General features: G+C 47.0%; 1 protein-coding gene across 2 annotated transcripts; it reads right to left on the reverse strand.

Annotated features, from left to right (window-relative positions):
- Window positions 1-9,690: 9,690 nt before the first annotated feature.
- Window positions 9,691-10,671, reverse strand: LOC144135298 (uncharacterized). Of its 2 annotated transcripts, XM_077668017.1 has the most exons (3): window positions 10,307-10,671; window positions 10,065-10,235; window positions 9,691-9,981 (listed from the first exon to the last, which is right to left on the reverse strand). In XM_077668017.1, exons 2-3 carry the CDS (start codon window positions 10,101-10,103, stop codon window positions 9,724-9,726), a joined length of 297 nt encoding a protein of 98 aa, XP_077524143.1. In that variant the 5' UTR covers window positions 10,104-10,235; window positions 10,307-10,671; the 3' UTR covers window positions 9,691-9,723. The 2 variants fall into 2 exon arrangements, with proteins under 2 accessions (XP_077524143.1, XP_077524137.1); XM_077668011.1 differs by having other exon boundaries at window positions 10,065-10,671.
- Between the last annotated feature and the right edge of the window lie 905 nt (window positions 10,672-11,576).

An 11,576-nucleotide genomic window follows, 5' to 3' on the forward strand; every position in this document is an offset into this window, starting at 1 on the left:
AGGTGTGGGCCATCCTTGTACCCATGGCTGTGCCGTTAATTTGTGAATAGTGTTGATTGATGAATTCGAAGTTGTTATATTCGAGTACGATTTTCGACAGTATTTATAAAACACGTGGAGCAGGGGAGCATCAAATCACTGATCGAAGCGTATGAACAAAACAGAAAGGAGGAATCCCCTGCTGCACGTGTATTAGATATGTTGTTCACAGCAACATCTTGCATGAAGCTGCAGGGAAGAGAAAAGTCGATGAGACGTAGCCAGTTGTACTTGAGCCGTCTACATCGAAGGAATCACCACCGATCCTCTCACCAGGTTTCGTGAAGCTTGCGCTTTATCGTGCCGGTTTACCACTGTCCTTCTTGCTAGTGAAGCGATTATTTTTTTAATGTTCTCTTTTTGCCCCATTTGCCATCTGCCATTTTTGATCGTGCCATCTTCTGGGCAAGTACTACGTTTGAGGTTCGAAAAAGGTGCATAAGCGATCACGACCTATGCAAACAATAACAAAGACGAAACACGCTACAAGAGCACCACTAGCTGCATATCTGCTATAAAAGTAAATATTTCCAACAATACATTATCTTTTAGTATGCACCGTTTACTTGCCATACATACACACACACAAGCAAAAAAAAAACACGCCATAATGAAGAAAACCGCGAAAAACAACAATAAACAAACCGGCCTCCGAACTCCACTTGCCACTTTTACACGCCAGGGCGCGCGGCACATTTCGGCGCGACATCTGAACCGCGCTGTGTGTGTCTTGTGTGTCCCTCCTGTGTCCGTGTCTTTTGCGCTGTTTAAAACAAGTTTGCAGCACCAACTAGCCCGCACGTCTACCCTTGTAGCCTTCATTTAAACCGCTTTGAGCGGGCGCTCGAGGCCGCGCTTCCGCAGGACTGTTCCGCATAGTGTAGTCGATTTTTCTGTGCCAAAATTCCAAATTTGATTTTTGGTGGAGGGTTACCCTACCATGCTCCCTTAAAAATGCACTGATATCATTGCCTTCAATACCTTTGATATTACTTTATTCATCGGGCGCACACGTCCACAAGACAATAACGATAACACGAGGGGATCGCATTCCAGGATTCCACCACGCAATTGCATGCTTCAGCGTTAAAGTGGGTATTACGAGATAGTAACTAGGGCCACATAGCAAAAACAGCGCGTAGTTCCTGAACACATTGATGAAAACACAGTTGATAGGTTTGATAATTCCTTCACAAACATTGGCCCTGAGTTTGTAGCTCATATCCCTAATCTACCATGCTCTGTTAATGACCCTTGTGTTCATGACACCTTCTTACCGCAAGCTGTTGCCGATTGTGACATCACAGCAATCAAGAAAACTCGTTGCAAACAAGGCAACCAGACATGACGGGATTACTTTGAGAGCATTAAAGAGAACATCCACCAACTTGCTCCACTCCTATCAATAATAATGGATCATGCAGTTTACGAAGGTATTTATGCAAATATTTTGAGGATCGCTGCAGCTATACCAGTTCACAAACAAGGATAGTAATGATTCAGGCAGTTACCGTCCAATCTCGGTTTTGAGTATCATTAACACTGTGTTCGAAAAGCTTGTCGGAAAGCAACTAAATGACTACTTGGAGAGAACTAGAATCATATCTCACTGTCAACAAGGCTTCAGAAATAACAGGTCTACATCTACAGCAGTAATGGCATTGTCTCAAGAGTTATGTTCATCTTTGCATAATTATGAAATGTCTACAGCCTTGTTCCTAGACTTAAAGAAAGCATTTGATACTGTTAATCATAACATTTTAATTCACAAGCTAATGAAATATCTGCAGCCTTGTTCCTAGACTTAAAGAAAGCATTTGATACTGTTAATCATAACATTTTAATTCACAAGCTAGAGCACTATGGTTTTAGGGATTCCACTCTTGATTTCGTTACAAGCTACATTACTAACAGAAAACAATTTTTCCACATAAAACACTTAAAATCATCTCGACAGCCTGTGTGTGCTGGAGTGCCTCCAGGGGTCAGTCTTAGGCCCTGTGCTGTTGAGTGTTGCTTGCTAATACTTTGTTCACTGATCATTTATAACCAAGTTTCATGTTGGCATCTTCTGTTGCTGTAATAACAAATGTGTACATTGGGCCTATACTAGCTTCGGCTATTGACCCAGCAGTTTTTGCAAACGTTTTGTAGTATCTGAAGTTAAAAGAAAGTACATGCTCTGAATTAAGCATCTGTGATCACGACCACTGGTAGAGCCGGATCAAACAAGTGCATTACGTCACAAGTTGAAAGAAGTTGCTTCACTTCATGAAAGCTTTGAACTGCCTCAGAGTCCCAAGCGAAAGCAACGTAGTGTCACAAGAGCCTGCGCAGAGGCTCAACAACACCTGCATAGTGAGACCACAATTGGGACCACTTGTTAAAACCACTTGTTTTGAGGTGGCACCACTTGAAAACAAGTGGGACCGTTTGAAATCCCACTTCATATTTGGAATCATTGTCTATAAAGTGGGGACATTTGGAATCCCACTTCATAGACACCTCGAATTGCCATGAACTACTTAAGCGCACACTCCAAGGGAATGTTGAAAATCCGCTGCAGCACGAAGAGGCTCATGACTGAAAAAATGCAGATGCAGGAACCATTGGAAGCAAGCTGTTGTCAATGCACAGTGTTTAGAGTAAATGGTATCACAGGCCCACAAAGCGCAGATTTTGTTTAAAAAATCGGCCGTCTTGTTAGCATCAATGCCGCAGTGTCCAGGTATCCAGTGAAAGCGCATTTCTTTAACATGTAGTGGAATGAAAAATCTTAGAGAATGGCCCAGAAGAGCGTCCTTCGAGCCTTCGAGTGAGTCAGGACAGAAAGGCCGTCAGCAAGTATAATGACATCAGTAACGATGCAAGAGACCTTATCTATAGGGCCAACTGAACCCCTAGAAAATGAACAGCGAATATAGGTGTATAATCAGGGGCCCGAAACGAATAACTGCAATCTAGAGCCAATAGCTGCCTATAGGCGACTTCATGCAAACATTTAAAGCGAAAGCCTTTAATGGCTCTCGTTATCCATCCGTCCGCGAAATCTGTCACACTATGACGTCATGAATGGTATAATAATTGATATAACCCATATAGTCTTAGCAATTAAGAAGTAATTGGTGATTAGAAATTGCGCATTAGTTTGTAATTACACATTAATTTGTGAAGTAAATTAATAGCTCAAAACGAAACGTTAAAAATAAAAATAAATAACAATTTTAAAGAAACAAAAATAAAAAGGAAAAATTAACTTATGTGACAATGCAGTTTCAGAAGCGAAAAATTAAAAATAATTAAATAAAAATTAAAAGAAGCAGCCACAGTGGGCGCAGAAAGGCTTTCGCCTCGCGCACTTTACATCGCCAAAGTGACCACTGAATTTTAAAAAAAAGTGCCTCTTCGTACAAGCGATTAATCGCCTTTTCCCGGTTCGCCCTGCACCTTCGAGCAACAATTTCATCCTATGAAGTTGTCCGACGCAACGCCAGAAACGAGCTGATCACGAACAACAGTGTTCACGGAATTGTCGAAGTCGCAGTTCTACGCAGGTTCGCGTAACTGAGCAATGTAAACCTGCAGCTGACAGGCTCGCCAGGGTTCTGTAAACATATCTTGAACCGCGGTAGCGTTCCGTCGTGGCTGAGGACAGACGGTTGCAAGTGCTGAGCGCGGTTTGAAACTTATCTTCGCCTTTCGTAACTTCACTTATGGCGAATTCCACTGGTGGATCTGAAGTGAGGCGCTCGAATCGCAAAAGAGCGCCCCAAACCGCCTCGGAGCAGATCCGCCACTGGTCGGCGTATCAACCTTGTGAGCTCCGTTGGAACGGAGTTGCTCCAATCGACCAGCGGAATTCGCGCGGTCGGTCCAGGTCGACCAGTTGAACTCGAATTCGTCGTCGCGGAGCAAGAAAAGCTGCTCCAGCACGACCAGTGGAAATCGCCATTAATTTAGGTCCCTGCTCCTTCATTTTGCGCTCGTGGCAGGAGGCGTTAATTGCGGAACGACGCTGACCTTCGACGCCGCGCGACTGCAAAGGCATGGCTTTGCGCCGGGTTGCAGCAAACTCAGGCCAGACGCCTCTAAGTAGGTAGAAAACAGTGCCTTCCACTGGTTCCATGGTACTGGTGACTGGCCCGGTGTTTCCAGGAATGTACGAGGGGGCGTAAGATCCCGTGCAACTCATAGTAACTGTTTACCTCGTCGACACGTTGTTGTATTGTAGATGCAAGATCGAACGACACACCGGAGCGAGCGATGTCATGATGACGCCAAGTTTCCGCCGAACCCCCCCCCCCCCCTCCACTTTTCTTGCGTCACGTATACGTGGTGTCAAGAGACATGCATGTGACTGAAACTCTGAAGAAGCGAAACTGAAAGTAAGACAACCGAAACTGAAAATAAGAGAAGAGAAACTGAAACTGCCGCACAGTTCATTGCCTGATGGACACATGCAGTATCACGTATTATTTAACGTCTTCATAAAACCGCTGTTTGTTCTTCTATAGGATTAGCAGCATTAGTATATGTTTGCTATTAATGACACCCAGGTAATGAACATGATTTACCAACTTAAGTAGTGTTGGTTCTGGTGTAACACACGAAAAATTTATGGGCATGCCTTTGTGTATACGCCAGAAATGAAATTGTGAAGCAAGCCTTGAAACTGCCTGTGCATTTCTCATTAAAAAAAAGAAAAACATTATCTTGTTTTCAAAGCATGCGTGTCATCTATATCAGATGTGACTAATGTTGAGCTATAACTTTAAATGGCTCATGCTGGCTGCCATCAAAAATCACTTTTTTTATTCAACAAACCTCATAACTCATTTCTGTCACGAAAGCAACGAAATGCTTCACTTATATCTCATTGCTTTGGTGCAGTCATGGTTCATTATGCAATGTAAAATCTGATTCACGAATATTTTTGTTACTTGTTGCACGATACGTTTGTTCCTGAAATTCAGCACATCCACCAGTATTGCGTTCCCGCGCGGCTTTCTTTTTTTTAACTGAGTACAGGTGAATAGCCACCGGATTCTTGGCTGATCGCCCAGTGTAGGTATGTGCCATCTTTTGATAGGCTAACAACATCAACAAAATTCGTCTTTCACTTCCAATCATGTGTGCTGCGGTATACTTTTTCTTCGACATTGTATTGATTCCATCCGTAGTAGGCATGGGAGGCATTGGCCACGCTATCAGCTTCCGCAAGTTAGGTTCACGCAGAATTTGTTAGCTCCGCTTCAAGTTGATCTGATCTCCTTGCAACGAGTTGCTGAAGAAAACGGGTGGACGGGGCAGTGCGGGAAGAAGAGTCGTCGAAGGAAGACATTTGTAATGTTTCTTGGAATATAGCCAAAGTTTCTGTTACCGTTATTCAGTTTTTGTCCCCCTGTGATTTATCAGCTATTATTCGAACCCCCAAAGTTTAAAGTTCAAAGTAGTAGCATTACTTTTAAATTCAGAAGAAGCTACTAAACATTACAATTGGGATATATTCGCAGGATCTGGCTTGGAGCTATTCTGTTTGTATCCCTGATTATACTCCTATATTCTTCGTAGAGTTTTTGGTTATTTTGGCTCTTCTCTTAATTCCCAGGCATGTAGCTTGAGTTCTCATTCTTGCAGACTGCCTTTCAGTTCTAGTCTCCAAAATTCCGGAAAATCGTTATTGAATTGGTCGCTTAGGTTTTATGTTCCGTGCACAGTGCGTGAGATCCACTTGGTCTGAGTACCTGCCTATTCGGGTGTTTATTTTAACGAGGTGGCTGATTTATTGGCAAGGTCAGCTCTCAGCGCTCCTGTAATCTTTCCTGTCCTTCACCTCATTATGTTGGAAACTTCACGTTTCCAGAGGTTCCAACATATTTCAGCCAGCTTGAGTGATCCGTTGCTCAATACCGTGGATTTTCACCACTTAAATTACCCATGGAATGTCCAGTGGTGTAAATCAAGGCGTTGCGAGGTGTCAGTTACGCTTCTGCGATGCAAAATCCCTCACTTAAATTTATACTTGCGCCGATGCGGGTTCGCTGCGACAAACCTTTGTGTCTCATGTGGGCAAGTTGAAACAATAGGTCATTTTCTCCTCTCTCGCCGGCGGTTCGCAGTTCAAGGAAAGCAGTATTTGGAGGTCCCTCTTTCGAGGTTAGGCCTCCCTCTATCTCTTCCAGTTCTTCTCTCGTTCGGTGCGAGCGCCAAGGAATTCCCGTTAAGCAGTGTTTGTGGCTACCTTCATGATCGCATAAGTGCGACTGATCGGTCACCTTGTTAGCTGCATACAAAATTCTGTTGCATGTCTAAAATGCTTGATTCTATTCTAGGTAATTCATATTTCTTAAATTTTATTGAATTTTCCAATTTTTATCCTGATTCAGTCTTCTACGCCGCCGCCTCACGTCTTTTTTTTCCCCCGTGCAAATATTTCATTGGCAATCTCCACTGTACCTTGGCAAATCCCCCCGCGTGGGTATGTGCCATATACATTTACTGACGTGAAGAAGAAGAGTGTGGGCTACAAACACTGTCTGTACTTGTGCTCTTCCTTTTATTTGTTGTCTGTTTGCATTGTAAGGCATTAATAGGTAGAAAGGCATGCACGTAATGGGCATACCCTGTACGCATGAATGCGGAAGATGGTCATGGTTGTCCAAGCATTGCCATCAAAGCAACGGGACCTTCAAGAAACAGCTAGGATATGGTTGTGACCCCTCACATGCAGTGATACTCACACAATTTGAAAATGTTGCAAGTTACAGCAGTGCCGTGGTTATATTGCTGCAAAACAATTAAGCTAGCCCATTCATGCGGAAATATTTTTAGAGGCTGCCAAAAAGGAACATGTCAAAAAGTTACACGTCCTGTTTCATTGTGTTTGAAATGAGGCTTAAGATTAAATTAATGTTACAAATACGCGCTGAAGAAATGAAACGATTAAACTCTCATGTGAAGGAAATACAAAAGGGTATATTTACGAAAACTTATTTACAAGCTAAAATAGCATCGCACACACACTCCCACGGGTTCCTTGTCGTCTGTCACTTAACTGAGTTGCCTCCAAGCGCTGCAGGCTACCGCGCACCTGCAGTGCACCGGAAGCGCACACACACACAAACACACACACTCTCACGCGCACACGTGCATGGGTCCACTTGAAAGGAGACGCCGCACGGCTCTCCGGTTCGTACTTCTGGCAGCGGCGGCATTTCCCGCGGCCCTAACGACCACACCAATAAGCTAACGAAGCGGGCGCCCATCGGTCCGTTCGCAGAACGGAGGGTGCCGCCAAGGACGCCCTCCCGCACCGAAAGCACACATGCGGGCACAAAAGAACGCTCGCTGCGCAGAACGACACTCGCAGAGAAACACATGTATATGAGAAATGGCCCCTTCTTACAAATGATGGTGGTAAACGAAATGAACAAGCAACTGCTGTGCAATCCATGCACTGTCATGCAGTACTTACTCAATCACAGTCCAGTGACTGCAGAGCGGTCTGCAACCAGTAACTTGCAAAAAAACTATACTGTGCAGCGAGCTTGTTTGCACGGTATTTGTTACATTTATCGAACGATCACATGAAATTGGTATGGCTATTTCTACAGAGACCTCCACTACAGCACCTCTTCTTCCTTTCTTCTTTCACTCCCTCCTTTATTCCTTGCCTTACGGCGCGGTTCAGGTGTCCAGCGATATATGAGACAGATACTGCGCCATTTCCTTTCCTCAAAAACCAATTATTATTATTATTATTTATACACAGTGCATTTCCTAAAGACTCCTTTCTGCCATACTGTACTTTTAACCCAAAATGCTTCTTACAGAGTCATAAATTGTTACGTACGCGTATAAAGATGTTTGTAGCAGGTGTGTGAGCCTGAACAAAAAAAAACCTTTTATTTTCCTTAATTCTTCAGTATTCCTGATTATGACGACATATGGGCATTTATATGTTAGTACAATTTTTTTCACGCATCACAATTAACTGATGCACCGATGTGTTTGGTACACATTCATCTTCAGACATTTCATGTCTGTTTGGTCAAAAAAATACGAAATAATAGTTGACTGCATTAGTTTTGACTACCATCACACAGCATGCTCTTGAAATTCCTCTAGCTGTTGTACAGAAGTCTGTAATTGGCTTCATTGCATAGCTTCATACTTGAACCATTTAAACTCTGCAAACTGTTCTTTTTACCGCACATGGCGACATGGCATGCGAAGCCGCGTGGGAACGGGCGAGGAGGATTCGGAGGTACAGCTGCAACTTCGCTGGAATCCAAAGACAGCTAGGCACTTGTCACGGTTAATTTCGGAAAGGCGGCTATGCCCCAGTAAAGTTGCGTAAGGTCTTTCCTTGCAGACCTTACTAAGTTCCTTCACTTCGCACCAGAAATGCTCACCGCCCGATTTTCACGGCAATGAATAAGCTTGCAAGGAATGTTATCGGCGGTCGCACGTGCATGACAATCCTTTCGACATGCGTGACGATGCCCACCGAAGGCATTTCAGGCTGTCGAAGGGACTTGTACGCTGGCTAAGCGAAGAGCGCGGAACATGCGTCACTGACAGCCCCCTTCCTTTCGCCGTCTTGTCCATCGTGCGTCGCGCCGAGCCCGACAAAGAAAAGGCCGTCACCCCCCCCCCCTTCCCCTTCTGAATCGAGGGGCGGGGGGGGGGGGCGGAAATTCCGCAAATAGTTTCCCAGAGGCATCCTTTTTTTTTCATGGGGTCAAGGAAGGTGGCCCAAACCGTGCGAGGCAACGTTCTCTGTTCATTCTAGAGAAGCAAGCTTACACTGCAAAATTAAACCTTGTCTTTCTCTTCCAAATGCAATTAACTAGAAGTCCTGTCCAAAACCATTTCAGGTTGTTATGTGGGCACCCCCAACCTTTTTTATTTCCGTGTAACTCCAGCACTTCTTCACCTTTGTCATTGTAGCCGCTATTGTTCAAGTACCATGCAACATCTTGTTATTAAAGGACCTTTTTAATTGGAAATGAGAGCATGTGCACAGGGTGGAAAGCGCGTGATCTGCCAGGAAACACTAAAGCGGCCCCGAGAAGGGATCTTTATTAAGGATGCCAGCCATCTTGGGCCTCTCCACTTGGCAACGACGACAAAGCGTGTGCGGTCCCTATGGTTAGGCCCCAGCTGTGGAAGCCATCCTCGGACACGACCATGACCTTCGACATCTGATGTTTTTATTTAAAAACACAGGGACCAAAGTCGTGCTGTATGCAGTGCAATCGCCATGTGGTTCCATAATCATCCATTTAGCCCGGCTCTTTGGACGGATTCAGGAAACGACTGAAAAGAACAAAAGTAACGAGCAAACAAAGGTGCGCTGCATAAAAGTTAGAACGTAAAGAGACGAAGGCACGCTGCGCTAATGCTGTAGCGAGGTCTAACATGTAAAATTTCGCGGCTGGCGTCGATTTCTACAAAGCGCGAGTAGTGCCTACGGAAATAAACAAAGGCGCACTGGAGATGGGTAAGTCTGTATACAAGCACGAGTTTTTGTCTCTACCAGCGATTTACTAGCTCACAACGCGCGATTTTGATGTCTGGCGTCGATTTCGACAGAGAGGGAATACGGGCACGAAACGGGACGCTCGCGATCTGCCAGGAAACAATGAGGTGGCCCTAAAAAGGGCCGTTTGCAGGAGCACTTCAACCGCGACCTGCAGCGGCGTGGCGGCGCGGTGAGCAGTAGGCCCAGCAGTGGTCCGTCTTGTGCCCTTTGGCTCCGCACCGACGACACCGGTGCACGACGTACACCTCTCCTGGTCTTGCCCTTGAAGCCGACGCTATCCCTGGTCCGTAGATCTTGACGAGGGCCGCGACGATAATCTTTGACATCTGGTCGATGCCCCGGTCTGCGGCAAACAAGGACAGCATCGGCTCGCCAGAAGCATCCAGGAAACGATGCTGCAAAAAAAGTTACGTTACAAGCGCCGCAATTTGGCGAGTTCTGCACGAGAAAACTTGAGAAAACGTTGTTCAACCCTTACCTCGTGATTGAGAACGTGCACGCCAGACAAGCGCTTCATCGTGGCTGTCAGACGGCGGTTCAGATGGCGACGCCGGCGGTCCTCAAACCGCACCTTATGTGGGTCGTCGTAATGGAGTTGCAAAATTTTGAACACCAGCACGACGTGCTCCTGCAGCAGGAAAACGAGGTCCTGGAATGCGCAAGGCATGTAGGTAAGCGGTACAGCACTTCATGAAGCGAAATTTGAGATAAAATGCGTACCTTTATGTCGCTGGCGATTTCTCGCGGGTCAGCGCCTTTTGGGGGTCGTCGCAATGTCGTGGAAGCAAGAACTGTACAGAAATTTCAGCTGGCTGCGCCGACGAGCGCACCACGCAAAAAAAAAAAAGCCATACCTGGACAGCTTCCGAAACGCGCGCGCCGCCGCCTACGCTCACGAAGAGAATGCCCGCAGACCACGCACGCCCGGCGGCCGGCCAGCCGGCCCTAGCGATTCCCTAGGCACTCTAGGGACAGGCCGAGAGAGGCGCGGCGAACCCACGTCCGGTTGAGAACGAGGGAGAAGCAGAAAAACGTCACGGAGAAGCGCATCCCATCGACCAATCAGCGTTTCCAGCCCACCTGCACCGAAACGCTTCTTTCGTGTCCCCTTTCGATACTGCACCGAAAAGTCGTAATGCTGTATCAGGAGAGCCCAGCGCGCCAGCCGACCCGCAGGCTCGCGGAGCCGCATCAGCCAACTGAGCGCACTGTGGTCTGTCTGCACCACGAATTGCGTTCCGTCAAGGTAGACGTCGAATTTCCGCAGTGCAAACACGATGGCGAGGCACTCCTTCTCGGTCACGGAATAATTCCTCTCCGAGGGTAGCAAGGAGCGGCTGGCAAAGGCCAGCGGCTGCAGCACGCCATCGAAATCCTGTAGGAGAACTGCTCCTAAACCCAGATCGCTCGCGTCAGTCTGGACTACGAACTGTCTGGTCAGGTCGGGTAGCCTGAGCTGCGCTGTCTCGGCAATGGCACTAGACAGGAGGCGAAAGGATCGCTCTTGCTCAGGCCCCCATCGCCACGCGGCAGTCTTTCCCAAGAGCTTGGTCAAGGGTGCCTGCACGCGGGCACAGGACGGGATGAACGACCGATAGAAATTGGCCATTCCCAGAAAACGGCGGAGGCCGCGTACGTCCTTGGGCACGGGAAACTCGAGTATGGCTCGGAGTTTGTCCGCATCGGGCTCAATGGAGCCCTCGCCCAGCGTGAACCCTAGCAACTGAACTCGGGTCCGCGCTATTTGGGCAGCGACTGCGCCCCGGCCTCAGAGGAGGCTTGGGCGGGCTGCACGAACGCAGGAGGCAAGGCGCCCGGTTCGATGAGCGGCGCGGTTTCCACAGGGAGCCGGGCCAGCGCCTCACCGTTCCCAGAGCAGAATTGACCGCTCGCGGGGCACGGCTGCTGCTGTGCAGGACGGCCGGTTGCGGCAGCGTCGCACGCACCGCTTTCGCACTGGGTGCAAAGCACGCACAGCGGAGGCATGTGA

Source organism: Amblyomma americanum, chromosome 1 (assembly GCF_052857255.1).
Source record: "Amblyomma americanum isolate KBUSLIRL-KWMA chromosome 1, ASM5285725v1, whole genome shotgun sequence".
Classification (NCBI taxonomy): Eukaryota; Metazoa; Arthropoda; class Arachnida; order Ixodida; family Ixodidae; genus Amblyomma; species Amblyomma americanum.